This window comes from Humulus lupulus, chromosome 3 (genome assembly GCF_963169125.1).
Source record: "Humulus lupulus chromosome 3, drHumLupu1.1, whole genome shotgun sequence".
Classification (NCBI taxonomy): Eukaryota; Viridiplantae; Streptophyta; class Magnoliopsida; order Rosales; family Cannabaceae; genus Humulus; species Humulus lupulus.
In genome coordinates, this window is record NC_084795.1 from 8,927,835 (window position 1) to 8,953,300 (window position 25,466).

General features: G+C 43.0%; 1 protein-coding gene across 3 annotated transcripts; it reads left to right on the plus strand.

Annotated features, from left to right (window-relative positions):
* Nucleotides 1-2,566: 2,566 nt before the first annotated feature.
* Nucleotides 2,567-24,931, plus strand: LOC133822008 (1-aminocyclopropane-1-carboxylate oxidase homolog 1-like). 3 transcript variants are annotated; one of them, XM_062254203.1, is made up of 2 exons: nucleotides 2,567-3,535; nucleotides 4,603-4,749. In XM_062254203.1, the coding sequence occupies exons 1-2, from the start codon at nucleotides 2,702-2,704 to the stop codon at nucleotides 4,732-4,734; spliced, it is 966 nt and encodes a 321-aa protein (XP_062110187.1). In that variant the 5' UTR covers nucleotides 2,567-2,701; the 3' UTR covers nucleotides 4,735-4,749. The 3 variants fall into 3 exon arrangements, with proteins under 3 accessions (XP_062110187.1, XP_062110188.1, XP_062110186.1); XM_062254204.1 differs by lacking the exon at nucleotides 4,603-4,749 and adding an exon at nucleotides 24,701-24,931 and having other exon boundaries at nucleotides 2,570-3,535; XM_062254202.1 differs by lacking the exon at nucleotides 4,603-4,749 and adding an exon at nucleotides 4,111-4,584 and having other exon boundaries at nucleotides 2,578-3,535.
* The last annotated feature ends 535 nt before the right edge of the window (nucleotides 24,932-25,466 follow it).

Consider the following 25,466-nt stretch of genomic DNA (forward strand, 5'->3'; position numbering starts at 1 on the left):
ATACTTTCTATTGCTGCGTTACGCAATCTTGAAGTACATCAAATGGATGTGAAAAATGCTTTTTTAAATGGGGATTTAAATGAAGAAATTTATATGGAACAACCCGAGGGTTTTTCCTCCCCAGGACAAGAAAAAAAAGTATGTAAATTGGTGAAATCTTTATATGGTTTAAAGCAAGCACCAAAACAATGGCATGAGAAATTTGACCAAACTATGTTGGCAAATGGCTTCAAAATCAATGAATGTGATAAATGTATTTATGTTAAAGAAACAGATAATGACTATGTCATTTTGTGTCTTTACGTAGATGACATGCTCATTATTGGAAGCAGTGATAAGATGATCAAATGTATCAAGAGTATGTTGAACTCAAAATTTGACATGAAAGATATGGGTCTAGCATATGTCATTTTGGGGATTCAAATCTCAAGGACATCTGATAAGATCATTCTAAGTCAGTCACATTATGTGGACAAAATTCTTGAGAAATTCAACAAAGAAGATTCTGGTCTATCCAGAACCCCTGTAGATTCGAGTCTACATTTGTTCAAGAACAAAGGGGAGAGTGTCTCGCAGGTTGAGTACTCTAGAATTTTTGGAAGTCTAATGTACTTAATGAGTTGTACAAGACTTGATATAGCTTACGCAGTTAGTAAAATGAGTAGATACACGAGTAATCAAGGGTCTGACCACTGGAAAGGAATAACAAGAGTACTTAAGTACTTGCGATTTACTCGTAGCTATAGGCTACACTATACTAAATATCCACCAGTACTTGAAGGGTATTGTGATGCTAATTGGATATTCGATATGAAAGACTCAAAGTCTACGAGTGGATATGTGTTTACACTCGGTGGTGCACCTGTATCATGGAAATCTTCAAAACAAACGGTAATAGCTAGATCCACGATGGAATTTGAGTTTATTGGCTTAGACAAGTGTGGCGAAGAAGCTGAATGGCTTCGTCAGTTTTTAGAAGATATTCCAAAATGGCCTAAACTAGTGCCAGCTATTGGCATACATTGCGATAGTCAATCTGCAAATGGTAGGGCACATAATAATATGTATAATGGTAAGTCTAGACATATACGTCGTAGACACAATACCATTAGACAACTACTCTCAACTGGAGTTATCTCTATTGACTATGTGAAGTCAAAGGATAATATTGCGGATCCGCTAACCAAAGAGTTAAATAGAGAGTTGCTTGAAAAATCATCGATGGGAATGGGTCTAAAGCCCATGAATGAATAAAGTCAATACAGTAGACACCCCACCTAGTTGACTGGAGATCCCAAGATCTAGGTTCAAAGGGACAACTAAAACTATAAAGATTATGTTGGATCACTGTGGGGGTTATCCTCATTGTCCATTCCTATGATGAAACAGTGATAACCGTAAGGAAAAGGTTAAGCTATGCTTTTAATGATTTCTTATGCGTCGAAATGTCGAGCAGAGTAATACGGGTTACTATTAATTAAGAAAATCGCCTATGTGAGAGAGAAGATGGGCCGCTTCAATAGGAATTGAATAAGTGCTCAATTCCTAGAATATCTCTTGCAAAACCAGGGAAATGTTCAGAGCCAAAACGAACATAATCTTGAGAACCAATATATGTCAGGAAAGATTCATGTGTGTGGTATATCATCGTTTCCACGAACGACAGAACAGTTCAAAGACATCGCGTCTACTGATCAACCAGTAAAGTAAATATACTTACACAAGCGAATGTTCAAAGGGTAACACCTACCTATTCAGTGCAGGTTTCAAACGTTGAACTCTATCATCAGGGTCTAAACCATCTGTTGGTTATTCTTGTGTCAGTATTTATTCATGTGGGGGATTGTTAGAAAAAATCAGTAATGAATAGTAATTTTTTGTTGTCCCACATTGTTTATAAATGAAAAATCTCATTAGATAGAAACTATAAATAAACATTAGTGGTCTTAGTTTCTTTTACACCAAAAGCATATATATATATATATATTTGTCATCTTAAGGTATATATATTTTCAATATTGTTTTTCCTTTTTTACTCTTTAGAGTTCTAAGTTACTTGTCGTTGAGGCGGCGAACTTGTTTTAAGGAAATTGTGTGTTACACATATTTTTATTTTGTTAATTATAATTATTGTCTAATTTAATTATAATTGTTATTTATATTATAATTATTTATATTGTATTATTTATAATTATAATATTTATATATTTTTAATTTAATAAATATAAATATTATATTTATCATATTGCGTTTATTCTAATATTATATAATAAGTTATGTTTTTCTACAAATTTCTCGGACAATATTAATATGGTACAATATTTTATGTATAGTTGTGTTTCTTTACAATCTTTTCTGAAAAAAAAAACAAATATATACTCTAACATTGCCGAACAGAGTGCATGGCAAGCAATCGGCACTACTCATTATTATACATGAGATAATTTTTTTATATATAATTTTTTAATTTATCCGCTCAATAAAACAAAATTGGTGGTCATCGTGACTTACCTTGGTACAAACTACGTACTTTTGGCAATTTGGGATATAATGACTCCTTTTTTTCTTTTAATAATTTCTATGCATAATAATAAAATGAAGCTTTGCATATATGCCGTACAATTATTAGTCATCAAAGTTTCCTTCCTCGTAGCTACAACCAAAACAAAACAATATTTCAAGTCTCAAAATCTCACCGACTATGCATAACACTATCGAAGATCACAATCGTTTAGAGGCTCTGAAGCGATTTGATGAGTCAAAAGCTGGAGTTAAAGGCTTGGTCGACGCCGGCATCACCTCCATTCCCAGCTTCTTCGTTCACCCTTCGGAGACCTTATCGGACCTAAAACCCACTCATCACACCCCAGTACAATCCATACCCGTAATCGACTTATCCGGCTTCGATTCTGATCGGCGCGGCGCCATCGTCGACCAAATGAGCCGCTCCGCCAGGGACTTCGGCTTCTTTCAGATCATCAACCACGGGATCTCGCCAGAGATTCTCGAACGTACGATCTCCGCAGTGAAAGCCTTCCACGAGCTGCCGGCGGAAGCTAAGGCGGAGTTTTATGGGAGGCCAGGAGGAGGCGAGGCCGGGTTTTCTTACTCGTCGAACATCGATCTGTACCGATCAAAAGCTGCCAGCTGGCGGGACGCGATATCGGTGAGGCTAGGTGACTTTACGGAGGATCGAATCCCGGAGATCTGCAGGGGCGCAGTGGCGGAGTGGGACGGTGAGGTTGTTAGGTTGGGAGAGGTGCTTTTGGAACTGGTGGGGGAAGGGCTGGGATTGTGTGCGGGAAGGTTCGGGGATTTGAGTTGTTTGGGAGCGAGGGTTATGGTGGGGCAGTACTACCCGTACTGCCCGCAGCCTGATCTGACGGTGGGGATTGCTTCTCATGCTGACCCGGGATTGCTGACCTTGCTGCTGCAGAACCATATTGGTGGGTTGCAGGTCAAGTATGGTGGTGTATGGCTCGATGTTAAGCCTCTTCCTGGTGCTGTTCTGGTGAACGTAGGAGACTTACTACAGGTATATCTTTTTGATTTTGGTAGAGTTTGACAATACATGGAATAAGTTCAAAATAAAAATTACAAGTTTTCTATATAAAAATAATACAAATACTCTTAATGTTCAATTATAGGTATTCACCTCTCATTCAATTAGTTTATCATATTATTTATTTTTTAAACTAAATAAAAAGTAATAATAATAATAATAATAATAATAATAATAATAATAATAATAATAATAATAATAATAAATATGAAAAGTGTCATATTATATTTTTTTTACAAAAGTGATATTAGTTTAATTATAATTATGATTTTATTAATTACAATAAATCAAAGGTAATAATATTTAATTGAAAAATCATTAACAATTAAGTAGATAATTATTTTTGGGTTGTATAAAATGTAGAATTATGATTAAAATATTCTAAACATAGGTTAAATTTGATATTTAGCTAAAAGACAGTTAATTAAAGTAATATATTTCACTTATTGTATACAATTTACTTGAATATATTTGTAGTGAATTAATGAGGAAAACATAAGTGATAACCTCATATATATATATATATATATAAATATATATGTATACAGATTATGTCAAATGACGAATACAAAAGCGTAGATCACAGGGTGTTGGCTAATATGAATAGGGAACCAAGAGTATCTACTGTAGTTTTTCTGAGTCCAAGTAAAAAAGAGGAACTATATGGTCCCTTGCCAGAGTTAATATCAAAAGACAAACCACCATTGTATCGACAGTTTACCTTCTCAGAATTTATTCAAAAGTTCCTCACCAAGGAATTGGATGAGAAATCCTTAAAAAAATTCTTCAGGATTTGATTTGATTTCACTCAAATTTATGCTTTTATATATGTTTTTATTTTAGTTGGAAATGTACACGCTGTATTAACTTTTATCATGCATCGTCTTGTACTGTTTTAATATGCTTAGATAATTTGGAACAACTAATGGATATGTGTGTTACTGTACTAATAAAAGAAAAAAAAATCTATGTTATTAGAATTTAAGTGGCAAACAAATGGTCACATATACTTCTTGAACTGATATCTTCTTCTCTCACAGTTGAGTGAAAAACAGCACCAAAACTCTCAATACAAATCACACTCAGTTTCCCAAAATCCCCAATACAACAATGGCAACAATTTCATAACAGTTGTGTTCCAATCCTCTCTGTTGGAATATATATATATATGAATGGTTAAAAAAATAGAAAAGATGTTTTATTGACTCCTAGACGAAGAGTGGCTTTAAAATACTTATTTATTAGTAAGAGTATATATATATAGTGGACTTCAGATTTGGGTTGTGACCTAAGGGGTATCCACTTTTGTGAGAGAGGGAGGAGTTACACAAAGGCTCATTCGAACACCTTATGCATGCGTTGCCGCCCGATCGGATTGGACCGAGCTGAGCTAGTTGGTGTGTTGTGCACCTTATTTTTTTGAAAAAAAATATTTATTAATTGCTGGTTTTAATTTTATGATCGATTCCGAGTAGTAGCTTTTAGGGTGTTTGTATTCGACGGTTCTTGCATTGGGGTTCGATACAGTGTTCGACTCGGCTGTTTTATTTTGGAGACGACGAGACTAATAGTCTGCTTGCACAATTCTAAGTAGTGTCGCGAACGTCTAAATTTCTACAGCAACTATTTCCAACACTGTCTGTACTCACAAGGTGCCAATAAAAACTCCATTCACTCTTTCAAACGTGTCTGTAAATTCTCTCTAAAAAATAATGTGACTACGGCACCAGCCTTTTATAATAGAGGCAGTCCATATATTAGGGTAGGCACAGGAGTAAAATATGAACTACAATAGCACTCATCTACACTTTTAGAGATTGGATAATTAGGAAGCACAATGTGTTTTCTTGATGGAGACAATAGTAGATGAAGATGTAATGAAGTTTGTTAGTCGTTCTCTGTGAGGTTTTTAACGGTTGGTCTAGTTGGTGAGTTCTGTTTATAGTGGAGGAAAGGTGTACAGATACAAATACTGGATTCTTGGAATGGAATCACCAAAGCACTAGTTTGCATGAACTCTTGTACGGTGCTAGGTCTAGGAGAGTACATTTGGGCTTCACAAATGACCAATTCACTCGGCAAAACAAAAGGTTCAATGGCTATATATAATGAAATCATAAGATTCCTTTGTTTGGAGAGGTATCCTAGAGGTCAAGGCAGGGTATTATTAGTAGTGGTAGATGTTCATATATGAGTGTTGTGAACTTAACCTTGGATCCCTTGGTTAAACTATAATGAGTTTATTGCAGTTGTGAAAAAAATCCATCCTCATGCAAATTTGTTTTCAAAAGTATCAAATCTGATGGTAGAAGGAACTCGTTCTTAGGTATGCAAATTCTTTCTTACCCTATGCTGGATTACCTAGTTTGGAAGAATTGTAACTTCAGAAGTTTCTCTGTTAAAGGATCTCACTGGGAGTGAATTGGTCATCGTTTATGGAAGTATATTTGGCATGCAAAAAACCATGGCACAAACTTCATATTATCTCTGATGGAGACTGTTTATTATTAATTGTTGTGAATCTCTCTGCATTTGATAAAGGATTGTTGTATTACTAGGGCTTTGTCGTTCGATATTGCAAGTGCAAATGTGTTGGATTTCATATTTACTATTACAAAACAGGTTCAGGGCCAAGAGAGATCATTTCGGTAGATTGCATTTTTTTTATTCCTTTAACTTAGTTAGAATATTGTGTTATGTTCTAACAATAACCAAGACACTGGCAAGCACACTAAACCAGCAGGAAAGTTCCAGACAACACAGAGTTTAAATATGAAACAAAACTCTAAGTAGCAAGCAGTAAAATTGGCAGTAAATAAGAGAAATGACACGGGCATCTAAAATATGCAGTCAAATATTACATACAGTGACGTGACATTGCTTTTTAAAAGTGAGTCTCAATTTTAATAAATATGATTGACTAGACTAAACTGCCACTGTTTGTAATATTTAGGTGTACATATCATTACTCGGCAAATAAATAACAACGCGGTAGGTTTTTATACTGGTTCAAATACAATATGTGTTCTACATCTAGTTGGCTGGCTAAGTGTTAGGCATATATCCAAAACTAATATTATTGAGCTGAATTAGTTAGTGGTGAGCTGGATTAGTTTTATGGTTGTTAGTTATGTTTTCTCTAGTTCTGTTAGGTTGTTATTAGCTCTAACAGAATCTATTTTAAGCTTCTCTAAGCTTCTCTGTATAAATACATATATTCTTCATCAATAAAGTTTAAGTCATTTTCATTCTTTCAATATCTCAACTGGTATCACATTAGCCTAGTGTTATCCCCATTTCGTGTCGTGGGCTCGGGGCGGTGGTCTAGGCCCATAGTTTGGGCATTCGGATATGGGCCCAGCTAGGCCCGGTTAGTGCGGGAGAAATCAAGTGCTACGGGCCAAGAGTAGTTCCGGATGGTATCCGGAAAGGTGATCCAGGATAATCGCCCAGGAGATGTACGGTCAGCTGGGATTATGGTCAGAGTGGATGCGAAGACGATCCCGGAGCCTGGTAAACAGTCTGGGCCTGTGGTAAACGAAGAGGGACCGAGGTAAACGAACCCGGGCCATGCCCTCCAGGTTGGCAGGAAAAAGCATCCGTGACCCTGAAGCCGCCCCATGACCTGGGGAGGTTGTCACTTTTCACCTACTGACAAGTCCGCCTCGGGGTCGTGCGCCGCCGTTTCAGACCTGTGCTGTCACTACTCCGACTGGTCTTGTCCTCTGGGTCTGCCTCGTAACTCGAAATGCGCAGACCGAAAGCCCCCAATTTTTCGAGTGATAGATAGGCTTTTAGGTTGCTCGCGTGGGCTCTGGTTAATTTTCGTCTTTTATGTTTTTATCCTTGGTATTGGGCATCCTATAGAGAGGCCAATAATATTTGTATCTTTATTGGGCCCGGGTCAGCTCGGCCCAAGCTCAATGTTCCTATGAGCCTATAAATATGCGTGACAGAGCACTGGGGGAGGGGGGCTTTTTGGCTTGTGCATAGTTATTATGCAAAAACTTGTAGGAAACTTCATTGTAAAAAGCTCTCTAAGCTCTAATACAACTGACTCGTGGACTAAGACTTATTAACGCCCCAACCACGTAAAATCCTGTTTGCACTTTCAAAATCATTTATTTTTTAAGCTCTCTTATCTTTCATAATTATAGTTGCCGAAAAACTCGGTAAACAGTTTGGTGCTTTCATTGAGAGTCTGAGAAAGCTGGTGGTGACGCCAAACCTCTGTAACAATGGTGGAAATAAGGCACCATAACTGAGGTAACAAGTCCTGGATCAGGAAGTCAGGATCGTCGAGCAGGTAGAGGCATCTCGGCAGATGCAGGAGTCCCTCCGAACCCCGCAGATACTCATCGCGGCGCAGGGTCCGGCGACCAATCTCCCAGCTGGCCCGCCTCCAATAGCGCAGCAGCCCGCTCCGCATGCCAGAACCAGAGCCACCGAAGATGTGAGGCCGACCCCTCCCCTGAAGCAGTTTCCTGAGCTGGGCCCAGGAAACCCGGACCGGGGAAAAAGAAGGTCACCAGAACGTGATAAGGTCGCTGTCAAGTTTGCATCTAAGCCTGACCTACGTCACCAGAACGTGAGTTTAAGGTCGCTGTCTAGTTTGCATCTAAGCCTGACCTATGAGTTTAGGGTCGCTGTCAAGTTTTCATCTAAGCCTGACCTATGTCACCATAGCGTGAGTTTAAGGTCACTGACAGGTTCGCATCTATGCTCGACCTACGTCACTTGCGGCAGCTTTGGCAGAGTAGGCAGCTTAATGCTCCTCAAGAGACAATTCAAGCATTGGATGTCACTTTCAGAGGAGCTCCATCGGAACCGTACGTGTCTGGGACATGCCGTTTAAGGCAGCTCGATGGCGCAGAAGTCCCAAGAGCCTGGGATGCGGAACACCTCCGTAAACATTATCAGTAGTCAAGAGAACGTGTTCTAATTTTGTATTTTTGTTGTAAATAATGTATGCCTCAGAGCAACTCATCGAATAATAAAAGTAATGTTATCACACAATGAAAATTCCACCTAAGTGACCCCAGACCAGTCTCCGCTCAATTATGGGGGTATCCCCGGTATGAACAAATACCAGGCGGGGCGCAAGGCTCAGGCTTAGTCCCGGCCCAGACCGACAAGGTCTGGGGGGTACAAACCCCGTAGGACCATGCCTAAGGCTGGTCCCGCCTGGACAAACGATGTCTGGGGGTATAAATTAAAAGAGGACCATGCATAAGGCTGGTCCCGCCCGGACGAACGATGTCCGGGGGTATAAATTAAAAGAGGACCATGCCCCTGGCTGGTCCCACCCCGGACGAACGATGTCCGGGGGTATAAATTAAAAGAGGACCATGCCTAAGGCTGGTCCCACCACGTTCGAACGAGGTCCGGGGGGATAAATTAAAAGAGGACCATGCCTAAGGCTGGTCTCGCCCGGACGAACGATGTCCGGGGGTATAAATTAAAAGAGGACCATGCCCCTGGCTGGTCCCACCCCAGACGAATGATGTCCATGGGTATAAATTAAAAGACGACCATGCCCATGGCTGGTCCCACCCCGGACGAACGATGTCTGGGGGTATAAATTAAAAGAGGACCATGCCTAAGGCTGGTCCCACCCCGGACAAACGATGTCCGGGGGTATAAATTAAAAGAGGACCACGCCTAAGGCTGGTCCCACCCCGGACGAACAAGATCCGGGGGTATAAATTAAAAGAAGACCATGCCCCTGGCTGGTCCTACCCCGGACAAATGATGTCTGGGGGTATAAATTAAAAGAGGACCATGCCTAAGGCTGGTCCCACCCCGGACGAACGAGGTCCGAGGCGATAAATTAAAAGAGGACCACGCCTAAGGCTGGTCCCACCCCGGACGAATGAGGTCCGGGGGTATAAATTAAAAGAGGACCATGCCCCTGGCTGGTCCCACCCAGGACGAACGATGTCCGGGTGTATAAATTAAAAGAGGACCATGCCTAAGGCTGGTCCCACCCCGGACAAACGAGGTCCGGGGGGATAAATTAAAAGAGGACCACGCCTAAGGCTGGTCCCACCCCGGATGAACGATGTCCGGGGGTATAAATTAAAAGAGGACCATGCCCCTGGCTGGTCCCACCCCGGACGAACGATGTCCGGGGGTATAAATTAAAAGAGGACCACGCCTAAGGCTGGTCCCACCCTGGACGAATGAGGTCCGGGGGTATAAATTAAAAGAGGACCATGCCTAAGGCTGGTCCCGCCCGGACGAACGATGTCCGAGGGTATAAATTAAAAGAGGACCATGCCCCTGGCTGGTCCCACCCCGGACGAACGATGTCCGGGGTTATAAATTAAAAGAGGACCATGCCTAAGACTGGTCCCACCACGGACGAACGAGGTCCGGGGGGATAAATTAAAAGAGGACCATGCCCCTGGCTGGTCCCACCCTGGACGAACGATGTCCGAGGGTATAAATTAAAAGAGGACCATGCCTAAACCTGGTCCCACCCCGGACGAACGAGGTCTTGGGGTATAAATTAAAAGAGGACCACACCTAAAGCTGGTCCCACCCCGGACGAACGAGGTCCGGGGGTATAAATTAAAAGAAGACCACGCCTAAGGCTGGTCCCACCCCAGACGAACGATGTCCGGGGGTACAAATTAAAAGAGGACCATGCCTAAGGCTGGTCCCACCCTGGACGAACGAGGTCCGGGGGTATAAATTAAAAGAGGACCATGCCTAAGGCTGGTCCAATCCCGGACGAACGGTGTCCGGGGGTATAAATTAAAAGGCCACGCCTTTGGTTGGTCCCGTCCCGGACTAACGATGTCCAGGGGTACAAATTAAAAGGGGACCGAGCCCAAGGCCGGTCCCGCCCCGGACAAACGATGTCCGGGAAAGAAAAGCATCCGGTATGCCCCAGGGCAAAGCCGTGGCCGCAACTGGTAGAGTGGGGTGTCTTAGTTCCACAATAAACTATTTAAACCTCGTTGGCCCAGGCCGTTGGAACCGGGACTGAGAATGAGGCGGGTAAAACCGAGAGCTTGACAAGCTAGTCAGTTGGTCTAGTCCAGGCCGTTGGAACCGGGACCAAACCCTCAGAATCAGGCACGGTAATAAAATGAAATTTCTACTCAAGGAATAATAAAAATATATATATGTATCAGAGAAAGCAATACTGATTGTCTTGGACGCGTACACGTCCGAAAAAGTTACAAAATTGCAAAAACAGAAGAAAAGAGGCAAGGTGAGGATCCGGGCCTAGGCTTCATCCCTAAGGAGCTTCGCGTCTTCCTTTTCCTTGGCCTCGAATTTGGCCTTCTTCGATTCCGGGTCGAGGAAGACCAAGAGGTTCATGCTCCTGTCCTTGCGCCAAGCCATGTAAATGGCCTCCTCAAAGGTGACTTCCAGCATGTCGTCCGCCTCCTCCTTCTCGCGGTGGGCCTCCTCGTGCGCTGTCTTCTCCTCGTGGAGAGAGATGTCTAGTTCGCAGACTCGAGCCGTCAAGGTCTGGATCTCCTCCTTGTCCCGGGCAGACTGAGCTGCGGCCGCCTCCAGAAGGGCTGCCCTCTCGTTGGCCTCGTTTTCCTACAGGGACAAAGCCTCTTCCAGGTCGGCCTTGACGCGGTCAAACTTCGCACGGTCCACCCGAGCCTGGGCCATCTCCTTGGCAAGGGCCTCCTTGGCAGCCTCCCTCTGGTTCGCGGCCGCCTCCAGCTCCAGCTGGACTGTCTCCATCTTCATGGCCAGCTCGGCCACCAGGTCGGCACTCCGATGGGACAGCAGATCAACCTTGAACAAAGCAAAGTTAGGAGGAATCATTATAAACAAATAAGAAGAGGGAAAGAGAAGATGCGAAGTGAACTTACCGCGGTGGCCTGATGGCGGAGAGCCTGGGAGATGAACAGTATGTCCGGGTTGGCTATTGTGGCGTATCGCTTGAGCTGGAGATTAGACATGGTGTTCCCCACCTGGTCCAACAGGTCCGCCGCCAAGGGGGTCGTGTCCTGCCCAAGCTTAGGGTGAAAGCCTGTCTCGGCAGCTGGCCGATCCACGATCGGCTGGGGGGCGCTAAACTCCGCTGGACGATCGGCGAACTTGACCGGACGACGGATTGTCAGGGCCTTGTACGTCTCATTCCTCCATGCCCGGCCATTCTCCCAGGTCTGGGCAATCAGTCGGGACTGCTCGTCCCGTACGACGACCTCCCCCTCCTCGGGTAGTGCCGGACGTATGGAGAGGGCCGGTAATGCGGGAATCTCCTTGGCGGCGAGCCAACTCTCGCCGTGCGACTCGTCGGTCGAGCCAGCCCGCCTCGTCCGGGGCCTCTTCTTCCCGGTGCTGGCCCCCTCAACGCTCGCTTCAAAGCCCATTTTCCTGGAGCTTCGGCTTGTCGCGGTTCTCGTCTCCAAATCGATCACCAGGTGTTGGGTAGAGCTGGGGACCACAGCCGGGTCCGAGGCCTGGATGGGGCAGCGGGTCGAGGTTCCACCCTTGGCGCCTCCTTGTCGAGGGGTGGCTCCGGGCCTACCGCTTCTGTTGCCTTCTTGGCAGCCTGGTCCTTGAGGAGTTGCCTCAGCTCACCCGCGGGGGTAGACATGCCAGAGTCTCCTGCCAAAGCAGAGAAAAAAGAGTCAGTACGATTAACCAAGAGAATCAAAATCAATACTAAGAGTGACCCGGGATGAACCCTCATCTAAGCCCCGGGCGTGACTCAACTCATCTAAAGCGAAGGAATGGACTCGATCCCCCATGTCGTCCGGGTTCAAGAAATTCCCGTACTAAAGGAACCCGGACAAGAACATAAGAACCTCCGAGCTTACGAGGACGGAAGACGAAGGTCTCATCTCCCTGTCAGCCCTGAACGCGGGGCCTCGAAGTGCTAGCCTATCCCTAGCCAAGTCCCCGACTTGGGGAGCATAAGTTAAGATTAAAGGGGAGTTACCTCGCCTCGATACGCTAGCCCCAGGGGCCCCGTGTTCGGTAGGGCATCCTCGAAGAGCTCTTCCAACTCCTCCGAAGTGGCCGCCACCGTCTTGGCCTGGTCCCTTTTTCGCTTGGCTGTGTCGGCTCGTGCCACCCTCTCCACTTCCGCAATGTGGTCCAGGGCCAGCTGCTCCCGGACGACGACACTCTTCTCGCATTGAATTCCCTGAAGGTTCGGGATGACGATATTCTGGTGGGGCGCGAGCATCCCGACCAGTCGGAGGTTGTCCGTGTTGACGTAGCCTCTTATGTCCAAGTCATCCGCGCTCAGCCCTGAGTAATACCTCCTCCATTCCAGGATGAACTGGGTGAGAGGAGTCTGAGCAAAAGGTCCTGCCACCCAAAGTAACATGATGAGAAATGAAGAAAAAGAAAGAAAAAATAAGAGGAAACAGATCGAGGAAGCACTTACCCACTCGCTGGAAGTCTAGCAGAAGCATGGGGTTCTTCTCCACGAGGAACCCAGATGTCATGAACCAGTAGTGACAGACGTCCGAGGGATGCTTCCAAGAGCTAGTGGGAGCGGGGTAGCTACCACGCGTTTTCAGTCTGTAGAAGTCGTCCAAGGTCTTGTCCTTGGCGTTGACCCGCGGCTCCATCTTGTAAAAATACAAGATTTCCGCAGGGGTCGACTCCACGTTCTCCTTTGCGATGCAGAATATTCGCCATCCCGCGAGCAGTTGGTAGGCTTACGGCAGGAGCTGGAGTGATGCGATCCCCACGTACGTCAGGAATCGCACGAAGTATTCGTGAAGCGGGAGCGTGGCTCCCGCACTGATGTGGCCAGCGCTCCAGGCCCCAAACCCTTCTACCGAAGTGTGCGCCCACTCCTCTATCCTAGCCATGCGGTTGTGGAATAGTCCAAGAGTGGACTCTATGCCCAGGCGCCTCTCCAGGATTAGCATCATCCGGTAGTTCTGGAACAGGTTGGGCACCACGTCCATTTCCCATCTGTTGCCCGTGGGGGTCTGGGACCAGGGGAGGGTGACGGGGGCCCTGTTGACTTCCTCCTCCGAATGAAGGGTGACGCCAGTGGTCATGGTTAATGATCTGGGAACAAAGAAAAGAACCAAGCAGTCAATACCAAAACCCAAGAAAGTTGGTTAAGGTACGGGGGGCCTCCTACGGACTGCTTGGAGTCCCCTCCTGATCAGGTCTGGGTTCACCAGGGAACCACGAGACCCAGATCGGGAATGAAGAATGGGCTGCTACATAGGCTCCACCGTCTGTCCAGGAAGCATCCAGACACGGAGCAACCCTGACCAGGCGGCCTTCCTAACAAAGTTCCTAAGTGTAAGCAAATTATAGCATCCTAAGCATATGAACTAAAGAACAGCCTATGTTCATGTATTCACCAAGAAGATCAGAAAGGCTTACTGTGAGTTGTTGGCCGTAGAGGATGATGGTTGTCCAATGGTAAGAACGGCAGAACTTCGTTCTTGAACTGGTAAAGCCGGTTCAGCAACTTGTCGATAGAGCAGACCTAGAACATGTTCTCAGGCGGATGGGCAGACGCTAGGACTGTCGGAAATAACTGACGGCGTAGAGTAAGCAGGCGATGAAGGATGTCGTCGGCGATATCGGACATGCAAAGCTTATCAGTTCTTGAAATGGAAAATAAATGTCCGAGGAGTATTTGTAATGGCCCAAATCCTAGCCTCTGATCTAACGGATAGAACTCTCCCCATCGAACGGTCCAAGATCGTGCATGGGCATTTATAAGCACTCTAAATCTGGATCCTCGCCATTTCAGATCTAACGGCCCAGGAGAGGCGAATGTCAAAGGTCGCCCCATCCGACGGTCCACATCAGCATAGGAGCATTAATGAAGGACCCTCGTGCGGATGGGATGCCTCGAAGTCTGTGCTGATGCACTAGCCTAGGCCTAGCGACCCTTGAGGTGGTTAGGTGACCTTTCGAGGTTAAGAGCCATCTGTGCAGCAATCGCCTGGCAACACGTGTGCCCCTGTCACGAAGCGGGATGTGGGTAAACGTACACGGACACTGGTAAATGGTCCGGGCTCAATACGCGGCCACCATCACTGCCCTTTGTCACGGACCCACGATCTGAATCTGGAACTGGGAAGGCACCCGTGGAGCATCCGGAAACAAGGAAAGCATCAACCTCGCGGACCCAGGCGAAGGCTTGGGGGGTAAATGCTATCCCCATTTCCTGTCGTGGGCCTGGGGCGATGGTCCAGGCCCATAGTCTGGGCATTCAGATATGGGCCCATCCAGGCCCGGTTAGTGCGAGAGTAATCAAGTGCTACGGGCCAAGAGTAGTTTCGGATCCGGATGGTATCCGGAAAGTTGATCCAGGTTAGTCGCCCAAGAGATGTATGGTCAGCTGGGATTATGGTCGGAGTGGATGCGAAGACGATCCCGGAGCCTGGTAAACGGTCCGGGCCTGTGGTAAATGAAGAGGGACCGAGGTAAAAGAACTCGAGCCATGCCCTCCGGGTTGGCAGGAAAAGGCATCCGTGACCCTGAAGCCGCCCCATGACCTGTGGGGGTTGTCACTTTTCACCTACTGACAAGTCCGCCTCGGGGTCGTGCGTCACCGTTTCAGACCTATGCTGTCACTACTTCGACTGGTCTTGTCCTCTGGGTCTGCCTCGTAACTCAAAATGCGCAAACTGAAAGCCCCCAATTTGTCGGGTGATAGATAGGCTTTAGGATGCCCTCGTGGGCTCTGGTAAATTTTCGTCTTTTATGTTTTTATCCTTGGTTTTGGGATTCCTATAGTGAGGCCAATAATATTTGTATCTTTATTGGGCCCAGGTCAGCCCGGCCCAAGCCCAGTGTTCCTGTGAGCCTATAAATATGTGTGACAGAGCACTGGGGAGGGGGGCTTTTTGGCTTGTGCATAGTTATTCTGCAAAAACTTGTAGGAAACTCCATTGTAAAAAGCTCTCTAAGCTCTAATACAACTGACTCGTGGACTAAGGCTCATTAACACCCCAACCACGTAAAATCCTGTTTGCACTTTCAAAATCCTTTCTTTTTAAGATTTCTTATCTTTCATAATTATAGTTGCCGAAAAACTCGGTAAACACCTAGGTTTATTTTTTCCTTTTCTCTCTCATCGATTCTTGAAGCTTCTCTGTTCTTCTTCCAAGAACTCGAAGGTTTTTCCATGGCATCTAGTGACAACAGCTTTTCTCAGAGCACTTCTAAGGCTACTCAAGATCATGCTCCACACCTTGCGATTCCGGTGAACATGGCGGCTCTCAATCTTCAACTAACCATGGCGATCGTAGGTCAGTCCAACAGTACGTGCATATGATCTTTAAGGCTTTCTCACTGGTGATCATCCTCGGCATGCTCTCACCATCGCTAATCCTCTTGATTCAACTCGTCAAATATCTAATCCCGAGTTTGGTCCATGGCTTCGTCTCGACCAATTTCTTATGAGTTGGTTATTCAGAACATGCTTGGTCATGTGGCCTGATGCACCTCCTCTACTCACATCTGGTCTGAACTGAATCAGATTTTCTCCAATCATTCCAGGGTTCGCATTCTTCAGCTTCGCACCCACCTTCAGATGACCAAGAAAGGCTCCACACCGGTCGATGAGTATATTCTCAAAATGCGTTGCCTTGCTGATACACTCATGGCAGCTGACCAAGTCATTTCTGATGATGAGGTTATCTTGTACATCTTGGGGGACTTTGGACTTGAATATGAGCCAGTCGTCGTAAATCTCACATCTCGTGGGACTGTAACCATCATAGAACTTCAGTTTGTTCTTCAGAATCATGAGATGAGACTCGAACAGCAACATGTTATTGCAACCGTGGATCTTCACAATACATCAGCAAACTATGTTGCCTCCACCAAAAGAAGTGGAAATCAATACTAACTTTAATCAAGGGAATCGTGGTCATGTTGGCTTCCAAAATCGTGGTCGTGGTGGCCGAAACAATGGTGGTCGTGGAAACTATAACACCAACAATCGACCAATCTGCCAAGTATGTGGAAAACCTGGCCACACTGCTTTGAAGTGCTATCATTGTTTTGATATGAGTTATCAAGGTGAAGAACCAAATCCTGGACCTGAAACTCAATCCAAAGAAAACTCTCCTCAAGCTTTGCTTGCTACTCCTGCTACCGTCACCGATCCACATTGGTACATGGATAGTGGAGCCTCTCATCACATCTCCTCTGACACTTCCAATCTCACTACTCCAGCCAGCTACAATGGCAAAGAGAAATTGGTAGTAGGTAATGGTTCAAAACTCCCTATTCATCACATAGATGATTCTCACATTTCCAGAAACCATAGAACTTTGCATCTTAAACATGTTTTACATGTGCAAGAAATTAAGAAAAATCTTCTCAGTAATTCTAAGTTTACTCTCGACAATAATGTTACAATTGAATTCACCCCTAATGTGTGTTTTGTTAAGGATCTTGCTTCAAAACAGGTTCTACTTCAGGGAATACTTAGACATGGCTTGTACCAGCTGCAACTTCCTTCCAATTCCTCCATTTCCTCATCTTCATCTCCTCAAGCCTACCTAAGTGAAACATCTTCAGTACACCATGATTCTTCTCAGAATAATATAAATCTGACTTGTAATTTATCTACAATTCCTAATTGTACTCAGTCCTCTCGAGTTGCTGCTTTATGGCACAACCGACTTGGACATCCATCCGTTGTAATTCTGTCCAAAGTACTTAATAAAATCAATGTTTCTTGTTCAAAATCTTCCATTCAATTTTGTGATGCCTGCCAATATGGAAATAGCCATTTAATTCATTTTCAAGTTCCACTCTCAAAACAACTAAACCATTAGAATTGATCCACTCGGATCTTTGGAGTCCATCTCCATATCCCTCTCCAGAAGGGTACTATTACTATATCCTCGGATCTTTGGAGTCCACCTCCATATCCCTGCGCACCAAGGCTGAAGCCTTTCCTGTTTTCTTACAGTTCAAAATAATGATAGAAAAACAGCTTGAGTTTCCAATTAAATTAAATCTCTACAAACTGACTGGGGTGGGGAGTTTAGGTCTTTCCGAAAATTTCTTCAAAAACTAGGCATAATTTTCCAGCATCCATGCCCTCATACTCATCAACAACAAGGATGGGTAGAAAGGAAACATAGACATGTCACTGAAATGGGTCTAACTCTATTAGCTCAAGCCAAATTACCCTTAATTTTCTAGTTGGATGCATTTGTATCAGTTGTATATCTTATAAATAGACTTCCCACAGTTACATGTTAATTTCAATCTCCCTTTGAGTGTCTATACAAAACTCCTCCTGATTACAAATTCCTAAAGGTCTTTGGATGTGCTTGTTATCCTTTTCTAAGACCTTACAACACTCACAAGTTTGAGTTTAAAACCTCTAAATGTGTTTTCCTTGGATACAACCCCTTTCACAAATGATATAGATGCCTACACTCAAGTGGTCGTATATACATAGCTAGAAGTGTGAACTTCAATGAATTTGAGTTTCCTTATTCCACTCTATTCCCATCGACCACATCTACATCCACCTTCAAAAATCTCAATGCCCCTGCTTTTATAATACCTATCTCAGTGTCGATCACTACTACTACTCCCCCATCATCTTCACAAACTATTCCCACTACCAACAACACTCCCTCCCATATATACTCTGACTCAGCTGGTACACCCAACATCCCTGAAGTAGCACCTTCTATGACAGACTCTACACGCATGAATGAGGTAAACAACTCTGTCACTAATTCTTCTGCCTTAGTTTTCGACTCATCTGCTATAGCAGACCAAATTGCATATGATATTATTCCCTTTGAGTTGCCACCTCTTCCCAATGGACACCCAATGCAAACCAGGTCAAAATCAGGTATATATAAACCCAAAGTGTATCTAGCTGCATCTAGTATTGAACCTGAACCTACATCGGTTAATGAAGCATTAAAAATACCTGCTTGGTCTCAAGCCATGAATGTTGAATATGCTGCTCTTTTACAAAATGATACTTCAGAGTTGGTTCCTGTCACTAAAAACATGAATGTTGTAACTTGTAAGTGGGTTTTTTCGGACAAAATACAAAGCTGATGGGTCCTTTGACAAGTATAAGGTGCGATTAGTAGCAAAAGGCTTTCAATAAACACCAGGACTTGACTTCCCAGACACCTTCAGTCCTGTTGTCAAAGCCTCTACAATTCGGGTAATTTTTTCACTTGTTGTCACTTATGGCTAGGATATTCAACAAATTGATGTTAACAATGCCTTTTTAAATGGCATTCTTCAATAAAGAGTCTACATGAAACAACCTCCAGGCTTTTTCAACAACACTCTTCCTCATCATGTTTGTTTACTAAAGAAAGCTATCAATGGTCTTAAACAGGCTACAAGGGCCTGGTTTCATCAATTTAAGCACACTTTACTCAGTTGGGGTTTCAAATGTTCCACTTCGGATACCTCACTATTTTACATCACCACATTGGTTGCTCCTATATATGTTCTTGTCTATGTGGACGATATGCTAATAACTGGTCCAAGTTCATCTATTATCACTCATCTCATTAAAGATCTTCACTGTAAGTTTGCTTTGAAATCTCTTGGGTCGGTTCATTACTTTTTGGGATTTAAAGCAACAAGGAATTCAACTGGTATATATCTTACTCAGTCCAAATATGCCACTGAGTTACTTCACAAGACCACTCTTTACACTTCTAAAGAAGTTTCCACACCAATGATTCTTGGTAACAAATTGTGCCTTGGCGATAGCCAACCTTTTGACAAGCCAGAAATTTATCGAAGTGTAATTGGGGCACTCCAATATCTCACTCTCACTAGACTGAACATCTCTTTCTCTGTTAACAAACTCAGTCAATTTCTAAAAGCTCCTACAGTGAACCATTGGAATGCTTGTAAAAGAGTCCTTCGATACATCAAAGGCACCATTCATCTAGGACTTCACTTATCTCCTTCCTATGTTATGATACTTGAAGTTTACTCAGATGCAGATTGGGCTTCAAATTTGGATGATCGTAAGTTCACAAGTGGTTTCTACCTTTTTCTTGGAGGAAATCTCATAAATTAGGGTTCTAGAAAACAACAAGCAGTGGCTAGATCTAGCACTGAGTTTGAATATCATGCTCTTGCCTCTGTTGCCACTGAGTTAGTTTGGCTTCACTCACTACTTACAGAGATTGGCATTAGAACTTCTCACCTCACACTAGTTTTGTGGTGTGATAATCAAGGTGCTCAAACATTGGCTCTCAATCCGGTCTTTCACTCCCGAATCGATGTTCATTATGTTTGGCACCTTCTAGCTGCCAAGAAGCTTGAAGTCAGATATATCCCATCCAATGAACAACCTGCAGATCTTCTCACCAAGCCTATTTCATCTCCTTGATTTGAATTTCTATGTAACAAGCTGCATTTAGATTATTCTAACTACAGCTTGAGGGGGGCTGTTAGGCATATATCCAAAACTAATATTACTGAGCTGAATTAGTTAGTGGTGAGCTGGATTAGTTTTATGGTGGTTAGTTACGTTTTCTCTAATTATGTTAGGTTGTTATTAGCTCTAACATAATATTTTTTAAGCTTCTTTGTATAAATACATATATTCTTCATCAATAAAGTTTAAGTCATTTTCATTCTTTCAATATCTCAACTCTAAGCCTCAAATCCACTATAAACCAGGGTTTCATAGAATACAAAAGGGAAGATTACAAGAGTAAAGCTACAGCTTAAGCAAACAAGCTTACTGTGTACATCAGAAATCCACCAAGGCCTTAAGAACAAGAACCTTCGTTCTCATATAGTATTAATCTAGCTCACACCCTTTTCTACAGCTCCATGCAGCCACTCTTTTCTGAATGTCTCTCCTTTTCTCTGCCTATTTCATTCAGGGTATATAAGTCGAAAAGCAATCCAACAAAGTGTCATTGCAAGAGTATCTTTTCGTACCAATATGTTAGAAAAAATACCAATTATAAATGACCAGGTGTCACACACACCTCAGCAAATGATTGCTGCATCATTAGTGAAATTCCGTTTTTTATGATTACCAACTTAATTATTCAAATTAAATAACTAATTACTGAACTGTTACAGAAATGTTTAAATGGACAGAGAGACTGTTTGAACAGAAACCAGATATGTTTAAACAGTTTATCACCAGAAGATAAAAACGAACATAAGGTAAAGAATACAAGAAATTATACGTGGTATCAGCAATCTTTGCAGATTGCTACTAGTCCACGGGGCCACACGCAGAGAATGAAATTTATTAGAAGAATATCTAAACGATTACAAAACCAAATTGACTTATATAAATAAAGACTCCCTCTAGAATTTGTCGCAACTGTTGTAATCTAAACTCCTATTCAAATTTTTGAAGTGCTAAGATCTTGAACTCCCTTCAAATCACAACACTTCCTCACGAAATTGCCCTTCCGGGAAAACGGATATTACAATTATCCCCCCTGAAAAGAAATTTCGTCCCGAAATTTTATTCAAACAACTCGGGATACTGCTGCAGCATATCAGACTCTAATTCCCAGGTTGCCTCCTCAACAACATTGTTCCTCCACAATACCTTTACAAAGGAAATGGTCTTATTCCTTAGAACTTTGTCCTTTCGATCGAGTATTTTCACTGGACGCTCATCGAATGACAAATCCTCCTGCAAACCCAAGGTCTCGTAGCTCAGCACATGCGATGGGTTGGATACATATTTTCGAAGTTGTGACACATGAAATACATTGTGCACCCCAGACAATGATGGTGGTAAAGCTACCCTGTAAGCCACATTGTCCACTCTATCCAAAATCTCAAACGATCCGACATATCTGGGACTTAGCTTTCCCCTCTTGCCAAACCTCTTCACCGAGATTCCTTTCCTTGGAGTCACACGAAGAAATACATGATCACCAACTTCAAACTCAACATGCTTGCGCTTTAGGTCTGCATAAGGCTTCTGTCTGCTCTGAGATGTGACCATTCTAGCCCTGATTTTCTGAATAGCCTCATTGGTGTATTGCACTGCATCGGGTCCAAAGTAGTTTTCTCTCTCCTAGTTCATCCCAGTGAAGTGGGGACCTACACATTCTTCCATACAACATTTCATATGGTGCTACCCCGATGGTAGATTGGTAGATATTGTTGTACGAAAACTCAATTAGTGGCAAGTATCTACTCCAGGATCCCTGAAAGTCAATGACACACGCTCTGAGCATATCTTCTAAGATCTGATTTGTTCTCTCGGTCTGACCATCCGTTTCTGGGTGATAAGCTGTACTGAACTTCAATCGAGTTCCCATTGCTCTATGTAAACTCTCCCAGAATGATGATGTAAACCGAGCATCCCGATCGCACACAATAGAGTATGGTGTCCCATGTAGTCGTGCTATCTCATTCATATACAACTCGGCGAACTGATCCGTAGAATAAGTCATGCGCACCGGTAGGAAGTGAGCCGACTTGGTATACCTATCCACAATTACCCAAATTGCATCATGCTATTTTGTGGTCCTAGGTAACCCCGTCACAAAATCCATAGATATCTCATCCCATTTCCATTCACGAATATTCAACGGTTGCAGTAGCCCCGCTGGTCTTTGATGTTCTGCCTTAACCTGCTGGCAGGTTAAGCATTTTGCCACATATTCCACTACATCCTTTTTCATTCCCGGCCACCAATACAATACCTTAAGGTCGTGGTACATCTTAGTGGTCCCGGGGTGAACTGAATATGGGGTAGTATGAGCTTCTGCCAGAATTTCTTTCCTCAACTCATCATTTTTTGGCACACAAATATGCCCCTTGAATCTGATTAGTCCAGTATCTGACATAGTGAAATCCTTAGCTTTCCCATCCTGAATCTCTTGCTTTAGGTCACTTAACTTCTTGTCTGCATTTTGTCCTTCCCAGATCTTTTCTAACAAGGTGGATTGAAGTGTAACCTTTGCAAGTTTTCCTATGATCAGTTCTATACCAGCGCGTTCCATGTCTTCTAGGATCTTCCTTGATACACCTTGTAAAGAAGAAACCATTCTCGGCCCTCTGCCGCTAAGTGCATCCGCCACAACATTGGCTTTACCAGGGTGGTATAGTATGTCGCAGTCATAATCCTTGACTAACTCCAACCATCTCCTCTGTCTCATATTTAACTCCTTCTGAGTGAAGAAGTATTTGAGGCTCTTGTGATCGGTGTAAATCTCACATTTCACCCCATAGAGATAGTGACGCCAAATCTTCAGTGCAAAGACAACCGCTGCTAATTCCAGGTCGTGTGTTGGATACCTCTACTCATAATCTTTCAGTTGCCTAGAGGCATAGGCTATCACCTTACCAGACTGCAGCAGTACACATCCCAACCCATGTTTTGACGCATCACAGTAAACCACGAACTGCCCGTCCTCTGAGGGTAAGCTGAGTACAGGTGCTGATATAAGTCGACTCTTCAATTCCTGGAAGCTCTGCTCGCATTTATCTGACCAATAGAACTTCAGATTCTTTCTTGTTAATTCTGTCATCGGTGCGGCTATCTTTGAAAACCCTTCGACAAACCTCCTATAATAGCCCGCCAAACCCAGAAAACTTCTGACTTCCGAGGCATTCTTTGGTCTTGGCCATTCTTTCACTGCAGCAATCTTTGTAGGATCTACTGTAGAGTCCAAGAACTTTACTTAGCTAATTGTTTAGTATGTATAGTATTATCTTTGTTACTGTGGATTTTTGGTTCAGACCGGGAATTATTTGGACACTCATAGTAGTACTTGTAGATTTTCTAAGTTTAATCTATAGTTTAAGAATATTAAGTATAACCTAAGGTTTGATTAATGTGACTGATATTAAGGATTATATTTATTATATTATAAGGTTTAGACATCAACCAATAGGATTTTAAGCACATGTTATGAATGGTAATTAAGGATTAAGTATTTTTGAGGATTAAATTAAATAAGGGTAAAGTTTGAATGATATAGGGTCAGTCAGCAGCTTTGAATACATTGAAGGCTTAGTCAAGGCTGTTTACTCCATTCAAACTTAGCTAAAAATGTGTAATTTCGTGTTTAAATATTCAGCGTGTGCCGATATATCGCAGCTATAGGGGGCGATATATCGCAGCACGTAGATACGGAAAACACGAGATGATGCACGGTCGCCCCGGGCATACTGGCCCAGGCGATATATCGCCTACAGGGGGCGATATATCGCCTCCTTCAGCATAAATTCAAACTCTTTTGAATTCATTTCCTTTTAGCCATTCAAACTCCTTCAACAGTCCAGCATCTTTTGAACGAGTCTTCAGCCTCTGCTGAACGATTATTCAAATGATTTTCACCTAAAAAGCCATTATTTTTATTCAAGTAAAATCAAGATCCTTTCATCTCCAAACTCTATAAATAAGACCTAGTACCCAGCCATTATTCACCTTTTGCTCTAAGTTCAGAAGCTGATAGTGTTAAGTGAGTGTGAGAGTATAAACACCTGGTTTGGGAAAAACATAAGCTTAAACATCATAAGCTTATCAAACACTTTGGGAAGTGAGGTTCTATAGTATTTCGGTTGAGGTGTAGATTGGTCTTTCAAGTCTTTGAGGTAACCAAAACTCTAGTTCATTTCTGTATTATGTTATTTTCTTTCTCATAGTCTTCTACTCAATCTCTAACCTTAATCTTCATTTTGGTTAGGGAATCTAAGTTCTTGAGCACATAAGTTTCGGTAAGCATGATTCTCAAATGGTTTAGTCTTCCCATTTTCCTTTTCACCTCTTTTCTTCTTTCAACTCACTCTTGTTCATTATGGTTATTAGGAGTGTTCCAAAAGTCCCAACTCAGTCCACATATCCCGGTAACTTTGGTAAGGAAAATAGGCTAGAATCAATATGTTATGTGCTTATGTTATCTATATGTTTTATGTTATTAATGTGTTATGATATGTATGTATGTTTGTAGGCTTGGGCATATGACCCATATGACTAACAAGACCCCAAATGGATTATGGGCATATGACCTACTTAGCTAGTAGGACCCCACTAATTCCATGGGCATATGCTTGTTTAGTCTATGGGACCCCAAGTAATAATGGCCATTATAATAAGTGTATGTTATATGTATTATGTTAAGTCTTTATGTTTCTTATGAAGTTATGTTTATGACTATGTGTTAGATTTTCCTTGCTGGGCATTAGGCTCATTCCTTTTTGTTTTATGTGCAGGAAAATAAGCTTAGAGGCGGAAAGATTCGTGACGCTTAGAGGATGTGTATCGATGGTGAATGGAGTCAAGGGGCCGAGCGTTATTCGATTCTAGGATGTAGTTTCTGTTTTATGTCTTTTTACATGTATTTTCCGCACCATTTATGTAATGTCTTTTATTTTAAATCATGTTTTGTTTTTAAAGACAATGGGATCCCATATCCTTCTTAGTATTCTATTTATTTGTAAGTAACTCTTATTTTACAAGTTACTCAATAAAATTATGGTATTTTCATAAAAATGTAAGTTTTATGTATAGTTTCGTTAATGGTCCAAATAGTCTAGATTAGTGGGTCATTACATCTACTTTCACTCCTCCATCGGTGAAAATATGACCCAGAAAACTAACCTCAGATAACCAGAACTCACACTTCTTGTATTTGGCATATAGCTGATGCTGTCTTAATCGTTGCAAGGTCAGACGTAAATGATCCTCATGTTCTTCTTCTGTCTTGGAGTAGACCAATATATCATCTATGAACACAATGACAAACTGATCCAAGTACTCCTTGAAAACCCTGTTCATGAGGTCTATAAAAGCTGCTGGGGCATTTGTGAGTCCAAACGACATCACCAGAAATTCGTAATGCCCGTACCTGGTTCTGAAGACTGTCTTTGGTATATCATCATTCTTGATCCTCAATTGATGGTATCCCGATCGAAGATCGATTTTTGAAAACACCTTGGTCCCCTGAAGCTGGTCAAACAGATCATCGATTCTCGGCAA